General features: G+C 59.5%; 1 protein-coding gene across 2 annotated transcripts in view; it reads right to left on the reverse strand.

Annotated features, from left to right (window-relative positions):
* Positions 1-14,005, reverse strand: part of ADCK5 (aarF domain containing kinase 5) — a 16,390-nt gene extending 2,385 nt beyond the window's left edge. The window contains exons 1-5 of one of the 2 annotated variants that reach the window (XM_082363179.1): positions 13,912-13,941; positions 11,996-13,479; positions 6,046-6,152; positions 5,408-5,557; positions 110-185 (exon numbers count right to left, since the gene is read on the reverse strand). In XM_082363179.1, the coding sequence (XP_082219305.1) occupies positions 110-185; positions 5,408-5,557; positions 6,046-6,152; positions 11,996-12,175 (513 nt within the window). In that variant the 5' untranslated portion in view covers positions 12,176-13,479; positions 13,912-13,941. Of the gene's footprint in view, positions 1-109; positions 186-5,407; positions 5,558-6,045; positions 6,153-11,995; positions 13,480-13,911 lie in introns of both variants that reach the window. The other variant, XM_082363180.1, reaches the window with a different exon arrangement.
* Between the last annotated feature and the right edge of the window lie 808 nt (positions 14,006-14,813).

The following is a 14,813-nucleotide window of genomic DNA, read 5'->3' on the forward strand; positions in this document are numbered from 1 at the left end:
CCACAGGTATAGAGGGAAGGGATGGGGGCGGGCGGGCACCTCCACCTGGGCACCCCCATCCCCGCAGGCCGCAGGCCAGGCCCAGCCAGGCCAGGACGCAGGAACAAACCTCCTCCACCCCTCGCAGGACGACATTTGTGCACCACCAGTAGTCCAGGGAGATCTGCAGGCCGACCCTCAAAGACCTGTGGGCAGAGGCTGCCCTCAGCCCCAGCGGGCACTCGCCTCAGATGCCTGCCAGCACCCCGGACCGCTGTGAGCACCTGGCAGGGCTGCTGGGCTCTCGGGACTGCGTGGCCAGCAGGTCAGTCTCGGCCGCTGGGCTGTGGGCTGGGCAGCCGCATCCACACCACCCCTCAGCCCCTGAACGTGCACCCGGGGGCGCCTGGGACGGAAGCGGGGGCCTCGGGCCCTAACAAGCAGGCGTGCTCTTTTCATTCTTTGATAACACTTGCTACACATGAAAATCCATCCACGAGCTCGCACAGCTGCAATGGCTGCTCCGTCTGTGGACATGCCCTCACTCAGGCGCCCCCTGCACCACTGGTCCTGTCTCCTCTGCACCCCGACTGGAGTGGACATGAGCCCCTGGGGCTCAAACGCTGGAGCTGGGGCCTGCTCTCCCGGCTGAGGGCACGCCCCGGGCAGGCCCGCAGGCCCAGGCCTTCTGGTGTGCGCAGGGGTCCTCGCTCACTCCCACGCCCCAGGCTATGGACAAGGCAGCCCTGGGTCTGGAGAGGGGAGGATCCAGGACCAGAATCCAGGCCTCCAGTGCCGCAGACCCCAGCCCCTCAAACCGTCATGAGCAGGGTGTGGGGCTCCTGCTTCTTGGGGCCCCGGTGCAGGCCGAGCCTCCGCCCGCCCCAGCATGTCCTGTTCCAGCCCCTCTGCCACGAGGGGCCAGGATGAAAAGGTGGGAAGGAAGAGGCTGCCAGATCCTGCACAGGCTTCCTGCCCTCCCAGCAGCCATGGAGACCGGTGTCTTAGAGCAATGAGGTCAGCCCAGACTGAGTGCCAGGAACCGGGTCTGTCCCACCCACCCCAGCCTGACACAGGAAGCAAACAGGGCTGTCTGTGAGGCAGGGTGAGCAAGGAGACAGGATTTCTCTGAGCTCCCCAAGACCCAAAGAGGAGCTGCCCTCCTTCCTGAATAATTCATCCAAAAGCTAATGCGAGGTCTGCACAGGGGTGAGGGTAGGGGTGCAGGTGAGGGCGGTGGGGTGATGGCTATACTCGGGGTGGCCTAGCTAATAAGTCAGTAAATTAGGGACAAGGGGAGCCGGACTTCTCCCAGTTGGAGAAGGAGTTACAGACACAGAAAGGGAGAAAACCAGAATGACCCGTGTGGGAAATGGAACAGCAGGTTTGCCGTCGATGGCTGGCTACAGAAGCAAACATATGGCCCTGGGCGTGTGTGTTCACAGCCACACACGCGCGCACGACCGCAGCCCTTGTCCATGGAGGAGCCTGGGGCAGACACAGCCCAGAGCGGCGAGCACACCGGCGTCCTCACCGTGGCCCCTGAGCCCCTGCTCCACCCCGAAGAACCATGGGGAGACAGGCTGCTTCCAAGGCTGAGCCTGGAGTGGCTGTGCTGCCAGCAGGAGTAAAATGCTCAAAGGACGGAGGGCGTTGGAAGGGTTCCGAGATGCTATTGATAAAAGCCAGACTCACCAGCTCTGCTGTACGTTTGAAACAATTTACAGTCAGATGCTGGAGATTAAAAGAGAAGGGTCAGGGGCTTCCCTGGTGGCTCAGCGGTTAAGAATCCGCCTGCCAATGCAGGGGACACGGGTTCGAGCCCTGGTCTGGGAAGATCCCACATGCCGCGGAGCAACTAAGCCCGTGCGCCACAACTACTGAGCCTGCACTCTAGAGCCCGCGAGCCACAACTACTGAGCCCACGTGCTGCAACGACTGAACCCACGCGCCTAGAGCCTGTGCTCCGCAACGAGAAGCCACCGCAATGAGAAGCCCGCACAACGCAACGAAGAGTAGCCCCCGCTTGCCGCAACTATAGAAAAGCCCGCGCACAGCAATGAAGACCCAACACAGCCAAAAATAAATAAATAAAATTTTTTAAAAAGAGAGAAGGGTGAGGGGGACTTCCCTGGTGCTGCAGCGGTTAAGACTCCATGCTCCCAATGCAGGGGGCCCAGGTTCCATCCCTGGTCAGGGAACTAGATCCCGCATGCATGCCACAGCTAAGAGTCTGCGTGCCGCAACTAAAGATCCTGTGTGCTGCAACTAAGACCCGGTGCAGCCTAAATAAATATTTAATATTTAATATTAAATATTTAATATTTTTTTAAATATTAAAAAAAAAAAGTGAGAGAAGGGTCCTAAAAGCCAGGTGGAGGGGCTCCTCCTATGAGCCAAACCCAGTCTCAGCAACAACACAGCACTGACGCTGAGTGAGAGCAGCCCTCGGAGTAAAACGGAGTAAAACGTCCCCGTCCAGACTGACGCAAGCAAGAGGAAGGAACACGTGGGAGGACAGAGTTTTCCCTTACGGTAGAACACAAGCCCTCAGGGTGGATGGGACGGCTGAGCCAGTAGGAATGAGTTCACCCAAGAAGTACCGGGGGCGCTAAGCTAGCGACGGAGGAGCGAGGGGCACAGGCACCCACATCAAAGGACAAGGGAAGCAAAGAGCGAAACAATGGGACAAACTGGGAGTAAACATCAGACAAACCCACATCAGGGCTCGGCAAAGTTTTTCTTGAAAACGTTAGACAATAAATACTTTGGGTCTTAGGGGCAGCCTCAGGAGGGTGAGGGGGGCGTGGCTGCCGCTCCAAGGAGCTCTCTTTATACAACAGGCAGCGCCTCCGACCCTTGTATTTGGCACGGGGCCAGAGTTTGCTGACCCCTGTTGTACAGTATTATGGCCTATCTGCCCACAAATATGTCAAGGTCATCATGTGACGAAGGATTAACGTTACCCAGCTCCTGGGAGGTGCCTCTAAACCCATGAGATTTCCTGAGTGATGGCAGCATCTGAGCCGCAATAACCGCCTTGACGGTTCGCACCAGTGAGGGGCTCTGCCAGCCAGAAAGGACAACCACGGGATTAGAGTTCGGGGTCTTCAATCAATCAGGGCCATGAGATGAAACTCTGGACACCAAAGCTTGGGGGTGACCCACGTGTACTGTCACAGGGGGATGAGAGGCGGGGGATGTGTCTGAGGACATGGAAGTTCTGAGGCTAGGACCCTCCCAGACCTCACCTCACCCTGGGCATCTCTTCCTTTTGCTGATTCCGACTTTATCTTTCTGCTATAATAACACCATAATCACAAATACGGTATTTCCTGAGTTGCCCTAGGGAACTATCAAAACTGAGGGAGTCTGTGGGGACCCCCCAATTTGTAGCCAGTGGTTTGAGGTGAGGGAACCCATGGGGACGCTGGAACCTGCAGCTGGTGTCAGACGCCCTGGGCAAGCGGGGGTCTGGGGGGCCATGCCCTGACCTCGAGTTTAGCCATGAGAGCTGAGGAGACAATGAGGACTCTTCCAGGCTGGAGACCAGACATGGGCCCAGGTGGGATCCTTGTGCTGAAAAAGTTGTTACTGGGGCACCTGGTAACACAGGGTCTGAGGGTAAGAGGGTCACAATGTATCAGTTTCCCGATTGCGGCTGTGGAGGAGAATGTCCTTGTTCAGGAAATAACTCAAGGTTTCGGGGTAATGGGGCATGTTGACAACTTATTTGTCCATGTTTCAAAAAGAAAAAAGTTCTTTTATGTTATCAGTCCAGCTTCTTTAGACATTTGAAATTGTGTCAAAAAAAAGCCCACAGGATTTTTAAAAGTTAAAATTAAGTAAGGGGTGGGGGCAGAAATGGACCCCGATGCCACCCTCCACGCCCCCAGCCCCTGCGAGTGAGCCTGGGCGCATGCGGTACGTTCTGGTCTCCCCTCCCACAGCAGGATGAGCCCCGCTGCCCTCGGGCGAGCTGGTCCTGAATTACTCACCACCCACGCTCCTTCCTTGGGCTCCTGCACGTACGTTGCCCTGTTACCCAGGACGCGCTGTGGGCCCCGAGGTCTCCAGAGGCCCCGTGGTCACCCTGCGCCCAGCCAGGGATGCTCGGTCAGGCCTGCCTGTCCTGGCAACTGTTAGGGCTGAGAGCTGACGAGATCGCACAGATTGTTGGGAAAATAGTTCTAGCTCAGCCTCTGAAAGCAAGCTGTGAAAATACCCTTTTCAGGAGGGAAGTGGAGAAGGCAGGGGTATATCGAGTCTGCCACGGGGTATCTAATGCTGGGAAACAGCAGCATGTATGCAGCAGCAGGTGAGATGGCCCAGACCTGCTCAGTGTGATCTTCAGAGCCAGGCTGCTTGGGGACAGTCCCCTCCGCTCCTGTGCGGTCCCTCATGGTGGAAAGCCACAGGAGAGCCAACCCCAGGCTCTGCCCTCATCAATCTGTAGGCTGTGGAGACTGGGAAACCCTGCAGGACACAGAGGCCACTGCCTAGAACCTGCCCAGGAGGGCAACTAGGAGCTCCAGGCAAACCCATCAAACAACCACCCTGGAAGATGGCGTGGGTGCAGCCGCTGCCAGCGAGCTGAGGACAGAGCGCCTTGTTTCTTCCTGAAGATGGAATGAGGTAAAGCGTTTGGCCATCCACCCACCTATGGCTACCACCGGGGTAAATTTCAACAAAGCTTCGGCCAAGGGCCCCAAGTCCTTGACATCCTGAGCCCCCCCTGGGAAACCGACCCAGGCTCCCAAAGGGCAGCAGGAGCTCAGAGCTGGCAGAGCAGGACACCTGCAGCGGCCTCCTCAACCAAGGTCTCATGTGAACCCCCTCCCCAGGCAATCGTGCACCCCCAGTCCAACCATGGGTTTGGGTAAGCTGAAGTTTCACTCAATGCCAAGAGCTGGCTCTCAAGACCCTGTGGCTGTAGGAATTCCTGGATCTGACTGGAGCAGGAATGCCTGTCCAAGCTGCTCCAATGGGAAGACCGCCCCACACCCCCAGAAACCTGCCCCGGGAGATACAGGAGTACGAGAGACCCTGCAGCTTAAGGCGCCCTGGACGCCAATGACCAACAAGGCCCGTCGCTAGTCCAGGACACTGGGAGTGGAGGCGAGAGGCAGTCCTCCCCAGTGAGCCCCAAACTCTCCGTCTGGATGCCAACTCTCCTTGGGAGTGCTGGGGCAGCCCGAAGGGAGATGAGGCAGAGGCCTGAGGTGGGGTCTGTGGAGGCCGTGCCCAGCGTGGATGGCGTGGGCCCCGCGGCGCTCGGCTGCCCCACTGGGCAGCACAAGAGATCCCTGGAAGGCAGCTTCAGAGTTCCCAGCAAAACCCTGCTGCCCCTCCCAGCCCCCGCACAAGGCCCCGCACGCCTGAGGATGGGACGCAGCGGGGAGAAGCCGCCCCCTTGCCGGCCCCCTACCTGCTGAAGCGCCCGACGCCGTCCACCACGAGCCGCATCCGCCTCCTCTCCTGTGGCTCAGCCGTGAGGTACCTCGCCCCGAAGAGCAGGGGCACCCCCAGCACCGTGGCGGAGAGTGCCTTCTTCCACAGGGGCTGCGGTCTCGAGGGCCTGGAAGACGACAGGCGCATGGCCTGGGTTACTTCCCGTCTGCCCCGGCCCCTCCGGCCTTGGCTCTCCAGGCCCAGCCCACGGCCGCTGCAGCCTCACCAGGACCTCGGCAGGCAGCACCGACTCCGGACGCCTGTGTGGTCACCGCAGTGCTCTGTGACCTCCGGGTCCGAGTCACCTCGCCTGAGCCCCACAGACCCCCAGACCCCAGGGCTCCAAGCGGGCTCCATCCTGCCCACTGCCCACGCGGCCCTCCAACCCCTTGCTCCCCGCTCTTGCTCTGGCCCGCCCTCCCCCACTCTCTGAGCCCACAGCCCTGGCCGAGTCCCAGGCCAGGACCCTGGCGGCCGGGCAGCCGGCGCACCGCCCATGGGAGCAGGCGCGTCCCGTCTTGCAGGCGGCGTACAGAGAAGGCACGGCCCCCCAGCGGAGGCCGCCCCTGCCTGACGAGGGGCACGTGCCCTGGAGGGTGCCCGTGGCCAACTCACCACCTTGCAGGCGGTGCCCCGAGGTTTCTCCTGAAGAAGGCAGTGGGGGATGGCCAGGGCTTCGGCCTGCCCTGCAGCAGGGCCAAGTGGAAGCGGCAGAGCTGGGGCTGTGAAGTGAGCAGGGGGCATGGGGTTGGCGGCGGGAACGCGCCCCCCGGCCTTACACAGGCAGGGGCGCCCCACGCCCCCCAACACGTCACTGAAGCGCGCTGGTGCTTCCTGGGCCCTCGCGTGTCTGACGCGGGGAGGCAGAGACTCCGCCGGGTTAAGAGCAAGGCTGAGGGCCAAGCACCACGCGAGGGAAGGGAAGGCTACGTGCATCTGCACACAGGGCGTCCCCCTCGGAAGCCCCTCCACAGGCCACTGGCAATGCCCCTCGGTCCCTGCCCCTAACACTCTGCTGGGCCCTGAGAGCCCTCGTTTCCTATTTCCCGCTGCTGAGACCAGCGGCCTCCCAAGGAAGGGTCGAGAATGCTTCACCACACGATCAGAAAGGAGGCAGAGGGCCTTGGGGTGGTGCCTGCTCCGAAAGCAAACGAGGGCACAAGGAACCTGTGCTTGCTGAGCCCCCAGCGGTCAGACCTGGAAAGCTTCTGCCTGGAGGAGGGAGGGGAAGGCTGGAGGTGCCACAGGCGAGGGACAGGTAGAGAAGCAAAGTGCCAGGGAGACAGGCCAACGTGCTGCCCTGTCTCAGGGGCCACGGGAGAAACATCGCGGCTCTCCTACGCTCACTGGCAGCCTTGGTCTCCCAATCTTATTTGAATAAGACCTTAAAGAGCTCCTCAACCACAGACGCCCCAACTCTAAATTCTCAGTTTTTAGGGAAAAAAAAGATTGTGCAAAGTAAGTCATAGCCCACAACACAGATGTTAACACTATTATTATGAACATTATTATTATTATTATGGGCCAAATAGAGAACTGACTTTCCAATCACTTTCTGGCCAAAGCACACAGCCCTGAAGACAATTTCAAGGATGCAAAACAACACAAAAGTCAAAGGAAAAGGTCCATGACCTGCCGTCCCAAGAGGAGAACAGGACAGAAAGTTCCACTCCACAAGGCCACACACAGCAAGTGCAGATCCTCAAGGAAAACCCCGCAAAGGCAAGAGAGGCAGTGGCGGGCAGACTCGGGCATGCAGAGCCCCAGGCTTTCTGTGCCAGAGGGCGGCCCAGCCCGCTGTCCACCCCGCTGCCCCCTACCTGGCCCACACGACCTGACCTGGCCTGGGGCATGGCACACACGGCGGCTGCAGGCTGGGACCCCAGTCACCTCCCACCTCACAGATGACAAGGGTTTGTGGTGCCAGCAGGCGTGGGGGGCGGGGAAGGCCCGCCTGCCTGCACACCGGGCCTCCCCCGCAGGCAGCCCTGCCTGCTCTCTGCGAGGTGTGCAGACCTCTCCCCGGACCCCGCACCCGAGTCCACGTCTGCGACCGCACACACCCACCAAACACACCCTGCCCGTGAGGGGCCACGTGCGACCAAGGACCACAGCCAGAACCCTCCTGCCCGCATCCCTGCTGCCCTCCTCCGGCTCTGGCCCCGTCTCCAGCAGGCCCGCCCTGCCCCACTCTCTGAGCCCACAGCCCTGGCTGTGTCCCAGGCCAGACCCTAGCGGTGGGGGGCCCGTGCACCGCACACAGGAGCCACACCAGGTGAGAGGGCGTCGGGGATCCTGCGGCCTGGCAGCAAGTGGGTCTCCACCCGGACACTGGGGCAGAGGGAGCCAGGAGAGTAAGGGCGTTGCTGGGGAGGCCCGTGTCAGAGGTGGGGAGGGGCGCCCAGATAGAAGAGGGTGGGCAGCAAAGTGAGCTGTAGCGGGGGCGGGGGGGGGGGGGGTCCCAGGGTTTTCATGCAGGGAGGGGGCGTGTGCTGGAGTGGTCAGCCTGGGAGGAGGCCGGGCCACATACCCACCAAGGGGGGGGCTGGAGCCCGAGGCGGAGCTGTGGCCTGGGGGCGGCGGTGGGGGGTGGGGTGGGTTCAGGGCCGCCGTGAGGAACCAGGCAAGACGGCGAGGCCGGCACGCCCCGCACACCAGCTGCCTGCTCCTCTGGCCAGCGAGCGTTCTGTTGCGATTCTGGTCTTCTCAGCGAGATCACAAGCCCACGGAATAAGAAATGACAACAGCCAGCAGCTGCCAGCCTTGGGGCTTCTCGTTCGTTATCAGTGACCCTGAGAATTCCCGAGCGTGGGGTGTCTCTCTCCAGAAAGCCATTAGCATCCACGCCTTGAGAACTACTGGTGCCCGGCACCGTCATTTATCAGTTCTCTCTACTTCTGTAAATATTTGCAATTTTTCCTTAGAAGGTAGAAAAAAAAGTCACGAGAAAAAACGTGGGAGGACTTTGCACCAAGTGCAAAGCATGAACCCTGACTAAACCTCAATCTTAAAGAAAGCACCTATGAAACATCTGAGGGACCCCAGACACCAGGGAGCACAAAAATTAGGATTTTTAGGCATGACGGTTACTGTGGTTACATAATATCCTTGTTTAGGGGATGCACATTGAAGTATTCAGAGATCATGTGTCAAAATGTCTGTGACTTACTTTCAAATGATCTAATGACAACAAAATATATATTTTCAAATAGAAATAGATCCACTAGGGCAAGATGTTAATAATGGGTAGATCTAGGTGGTGGCATCTGGGTAATGAACTCTCTGGGACCACGCTGTCAGCTTGTCCCTATGTGTAAATGTTTTCATGACCAAAGGTGCAATGCGTCTGCTATACTCTCAGAGTCCAGTCAGGAAGGCGGCATGGGGAAGGCGAGGTAGCTGGTGCAGGACAGGCAGACCCGGCCCTGTCTGGAGACACTCCTAGTCATCACAACTCGGGGGAGGGGTGCTCCTGGCATCGAGGGGGTACAGGCCAGGGACACCACTCAACACCAGACACTGGAAGGCCCCGCCCCAGAGACTCAAGTAGAACCTGGAGCCAGACTTCCGGGGCTGGAGTTGGAATCTGGGCTCCAGCACTTACCAGCCATGCGGCGTGGGTAAGTGCCTTCCCTCCGTGCCTCGGTTTCCCTGTCTGTAAGGTGGGGACTGCTGTACTGCTGAAGTGAGGGTGAGTGAGCTGACACACCTGCAAAGCCCTCGAGCAACGCCCAGCCCAGCGTGCAGGGCAGGCGGAGGCACACGCTGAGGCTACCTGCCGCCAGGCCCTCCTCACTGCACTGAGCTGCCCGCTGGTCCCCAATGCCCTAACCCTCCTCCCAACAACCCTGCCCCCCTTGCTCTGCAGACCACCCCACCTAACAAGAAGGACGTATTTGCTGGGCTGAACTAAACTATTTATATTGAAAGATCGTCAGCTGCCCCCTGCTTTTTCAGAAGGAAAAAAGGGTTTGTTTAGCCCAGAAGAGAGACTACAGATCCTCCTCGACTTACGATGGGGTTAGGGTTAGGGTTAAACCCAATGTAAGTTGAGAATATCATAAGTCAAAAATGCATTTAATACACTGAACCTAACGAACGTCACAGCTTAGCCTGGCTTTCCTGAAACGTGCTCACAACACTCACATTAGCCTACAAGTGGGCGAAACCATCTAGCACAAAGCCTGTTTTATACTAAAATGTGGACTATCTCATGTAATTGATTGAAAGCGAATACAGAACGGCTGTCAGGGCACCCTGACAAGCTGTGCACCCTCGTGACCTCGGGGCTGCTGGGGCGCTGCGGCTGCTGCCGCCCAGCATCAGGAGAGAGTATCCACCCTGCATCGCGGGTCCAGGAAAAGATCAACATTCAAAATTCGAAGCATGGTTTCTACTGAATGTGTATCACTTTTGCAGCATCATGAAGTTGAAAAATCGTAAGTCAAACCATCATGAGTCAGGGACCAACTTATGAAAAGCTTGGAGTAGATTATATACAGATATGAAGAAATGCTCAGCTACCGGAGCGGCCGGGCAGCAGAGTGGGCCTTGCTGCAAAGTCCCATGGGGACTGCACCCTGAGACAGGGAAGGAAAATGGCCAAAGCTGACTGATAATGATTATCCTGAGATGTTAACATTCAGAAGGAAAGAAAGGACAGATCCATGAGTTATTCTAGCCAACGTGCCAACGACCTGGAGGGGCAGAGTCAAGAGGCTGCAGGCGCCAACACTGAGGCGAGGGCTGGGAGGGGCTGCCACACCCAGAGCCCGGCACAGCTGCTCCAAGACCGCGGCTGAACCCAGCACCACACCTCCTCCCCCAGAGGCGCCGCACGCATGGTCTGCGTATGTCTGACTTAGAAGCAGCAGAAGACTGCGGGCAAGGAGGGCGCCCCTGAGAGAGGGCTCATCCTCCAAGCCCTGCCCCCTGGGGAAGGACCAGAGTCCATCAGGGAGACCCTGAGGGGCACACGATGAGGACACCCCAGAGGAGAGTGTGCGCAGCCCCAGCCGGCTTTCTGGCGACCCCAGTGGACTGGCACAGAACAGCTCCCTCGTGCTGACGGGGTGCCGTGCAGCGGGCAGAGCCCACGAGGGCCGAGCGCTGCGCTGCAGCAACACAGGCCCGGCCTGCCCGCCTCACCAACCTTTACCCTCTGCCTGGGGGCGACTCCCCGCTGACACCTTGCCAGGCTGGAAAGGTGAAACATGGTAGAAATAAAGTACCTTGCTCAGGGTCTGGCACCTAACAGGTGTTCAACAAAAGGTGGGCATTTCTGACGGTGGGAGTTTCACACATATTTCCTCACATGGTCCACAGCAGAAATGCCTGGCGAATCTGGGGGTGGAGCCCAAGTCAAACCGCTTCCCCAGTCGTCACCCTTTCCTTCCCCAGGTGGCAGGTCCTGACAGCCACAGGGCGGAGCCCACTGTCCCCTGAGCCATTAGTAGGAAGGGTCTGGTGAGGAAAGTCAAGCCACCTAGCTGACAGATAAGTTTACACATCATGATCACACTAAAACATACAGTTCTTTTACAAGAGGATGCTGAACCTGAATCATTCAAGGCACGAGGCCCCAGCTGCGCCCGCAGCCCCCTAACCGCTGTCCCCCACCGGCAGGGGCTCTGGGAGGCAAGCTGAGGACCAGAGCCCACAGCCTCCGCACACACGGCCGAAGCAGAGGGGCCACGGCCAGAGAGGTCACCGCCCCTCAGCACAGTCCCCGGAACAGTTTTCTGTTGTCCTCTGAGGAGCCAGCAGTGCAGCGGGAGCTCTGGCTGCAGCTCATCATTCCCAGCGCTGGCTCCTCACTCCCTCTCCTGGGATAAACATCCCTCTGGCGGACCTCGGAGAGCCGCGCAGAGCCTGGCCCAGGCCTGCTCTCCAGGCTGCCCTTCTGCCTAGAAGGCCCTTCCCCCACCCTGATTCACCACGGTTACCACCCCCCCATCCCTCTCCCACTGTCCTTATCACGCAGGACTGTGCCTGGTAGTTGGCCATCTCTCTCCCCACCAGCCTGACGAGGGCCCACCAATCATCTCTGTGCTCCGACTAGCCCTGTGCTTTCCAAGATAAAGCAGAAACTCCATGAATGCTCGCTGAATTAAGATAAACGGTGAATGAGCCAGAACCCCACATGGCCCAAGCGAGGATGTCACTGAGCAACAGGGCGAAGGCCACGGTCAGGCGAGAGACAGCCCCAGCCCCGACCGCAGCCTGGCCCTGGGCCGGCCTCCAAGGATGAGGCCTCCTGCTGACGACGCCAGAGCGCCCCCAGGGCCCCCAGTGTGCCTGGCTCATTCCAGCTGGGATGCCCAGCGACCCCCCGAATGTCCCCATCACATAGGAGACATCCCTGAAGCCCAACGAGGTCATGTAGCTATAAACGTGGGGCAGAGCCCGCAGCCAGACCTTCCAAGAACCAGTCCGGCGCAATTTCCACCACATCCCATATAACCCAAACCACACCCAGAGCTCAGGCACCAGAGCGCGGCAGGAAACATGTATAGAGAGGGCTTTGGGTCCCCAGGACACGCTCCTGCACACCGTGCCTTCTCACCAGGATGACCACGCACGCGGCTTTCCTGGGGCGGTCCTGGCTTACACGGGTTGTCCCAGCACCCCTCTCACTCCAAAAGCCTCCCAGCTGGGACAGGACGAGATGGGCCTCCTCTACCGCAGCCTCTAGCGCTTCCTTCAGAGTGCCTGCACGGCCTGTCAGCAGAAACAGAGCGCTCATCTGGAGCTCAGCTAACAATCTGCAAAGCAGCAAAAATAGCTTGAGCAGTAACACTCAGGTGGATACTACAACCCTCACAGACTTTGTGTGCACTCTAACACAGCGCTCGTGTTTTAGGCACAAGCCGAGCTGCCTGTTTTTCTAACACCCTATTGATTAGACACAGCCGATTAGAAGGAAGGTGAAAGGTCACTGCAGGATAAACCGGCCCCCAGCAGTAAGAAGCAACTGCTGAGTCTCCTGAGGCCTGAAACAGAGAAACTACAAAGAGGTGACAAGAACCTGGCCAGTTTAATGGTGAGGTCAACAGCCCTACGCTCATACCAGGAGAGGAAACCAAAGCACAAAAACGTTCTCATGGTTAGGAAGAGAGAGACTGGCAATCTGGGCCCAGAAGAGGTGGTGGAGATGACCATGAATGCCCCGTCCTTTTCTTTTCCAAGGGTCTGTGACCCTCTCAACACCAGTCAGGACTTAGAAGGCTACTGGGCCCCGCTCCACTTACTGGTCATGAGCACCTCATCAGGGGCTAAAGCTGCCTGGAGGATCGAGTGACCTGACTGTGTGAAGCAGCTTTATAAACTATAAAAAAGACCAACTCAGTGTCTCTCTGCCTGACTCTCAGACTGCTTCACCATCTCAGCCCATAAAACACCCCTATGTGACGGAGCCATTCACTGCAAGCCACAAAAGGCAATGGACGTTTATCTGTATTAATACCTAAACCCACAAGGCTAGGCTTATTAGAAAAAGACAAGGTCTACAGAAAATTCCAATTTGAAAACGCTGACGAGCCGCCCTCAGTCTCTTCAGCTGTAAACCAACCACAGGAGAAAAGGGCTAGATTCCTGGGGAGGGAGTGGCTGAGACCTGGGTCAGTGACTATGACAGCCGGTTTGAAAGGTGCTAATCCAAACTGCAGAGACGCAATAAAATGGGGAGGCCCGACCAGGAAAAAGACTGGAAAGTCAGCTGCCACGTTCAGGATCAAAAGAAGCGTGAGTTGGGAGGGCAGCCCAGGGCCAGGCAGAAGCCTAGGAAGGCCTGAGAGGAGGGGCTTTCGGAGACAGGGTGGGAGGAGAGGTGGCTCTGCGCCGGGCTGGGGCAGCTGTCAGCCCACCCGCCGCCCCTCCCAGCCCCCAAAGTCCTCTGTCTCCCCAGAAGCAGGGGGGCAGCTGTCAGCCCAGGATGACCCAGGGCGGGGGGCTTGGTGACTAGGCGAAAAGGGTGCCCAAGGGAGCAGGTAAAAGGAAAGACGGGGGATCCGGTCTGGGATTCTGGCAGAGTCTGCAGCAGCAACGGGTCTAAGGGAGACACGGGATGGGAGGAGGGGTCAGGCGCTGGGCAGTCGCCTCGGGACAGAGTGTCTCCCTGGGGAGGGGCGCCCGTGAGGGGACTAGAGGGTCATCCCTCGCGGGGATGGAGAGGCTTTGGAGAGGCCGCCTCTGAGACAAGGCTCCACCACGGAGAACGTGCTTCTGAGGAGAAGGGAGGCTGTGGGGTGCGTCGGGAAGGCAGCCTCTCCAGTGGGCCCCTAAGTGGCTCCCGGCATCTCCCCACAGGGCCTGGGGGCTGAAGTGGGGGCCCGAAGGACAGGGCGCCTGAGCGCTGTGACGGGCTCCTTCTAGAGCCCTGAGGGTCCCTGCAGGGCGAGAGGATCTCTGGGGGCAGGGTCTCGGGGCCCTGCGGGTCCCGGCCGGGCCGCGGGAGGGGCGCGGGCGCGCGTGGGGGCTCACAGGTCTCCACATCTTCGGGACCGAAACTCCACTCCCGCTCGCCGCACGCTCGCGTCGCCGGCCCAGCAGTCCCTGCGGGCGGGGCGCAGTGCGCACGCGCGCACCGCCCCAGTGGGCGGGAACTGGAAGCCACGCCCCGAGCGGGCCCGCGGCCGCGGCCGAGCAGCACCCCCTGGCGGCCCCCGGCGACCTAGCTTTAGGGCAAGGAGCGGCCCTCGTGAAGGCTGAGGACCGCGGCGAGTCCCTCCGGCAGGCACGCCACCGGTTCCTGCCGCTGGTGTCTTTTCGACCCCCTGATAGAAGCTGAGGCTCGGGGAGGTCAGCTCACCTGTTGCCCAGGAGCTCACAGAACGGGCGGAAGCTGAGAGAGAGAAGGGACCCCACTAGGAGGTCAGCGCCGAGGGCTGGAGCTGGACCTGGGGAGCGGGGGGGCGGCCAGTCCGGCCCAGCACTTCCGTGCCACGGATTAGGGTGAACCTCTCTAACTGCTCAAGCCTCATTTTCCTCGCTGCAAAATGAGGTCGTAACTCACAAGCTAATAGAGCTCCCTATCCATGCAATGCCTGCTGTTCACCTGGATCTAAGCCACTGATGCGAGCACCTGCTGTGTGCGGGTGGGCGGCTGGGGAGGTGGACACTCAGTAACCACAACGTGAACAGTGAACACAGGGGAGGCAAGGCCCGCGGAGAAAGCTTCTGCCTCCCTCACTGGCCTGACAGCCTCTCCCGCCCCTCCTCTCCTGCCGCCCTCTGGGAGGGCAGGACCCGTCCTCTCTGCTCAATGGCCCTCCCAGCTGATGCCAAATCTTCTCTTCCCTCCCCTCGCCTGCTTCCCCGTCACCCTGACAGGTAGCACCCACTCGCTCAGGTTCTCTCCTCTGGCCGTCACGGCCCCCTTTCCG

The sequence above is a fragment of the Balaenoptera borealis genome, assembly GCF_965194805.1.
Source record: "Balaenoptera borealis genome assembly, chromosome: 17".
Lineage (NCBI taxonomy): Eukaryota > Metazoa > Chordata > Mammalia > Artiodactyla > Balaenopteridae > Balaenoptera > Balaenoptera borealis.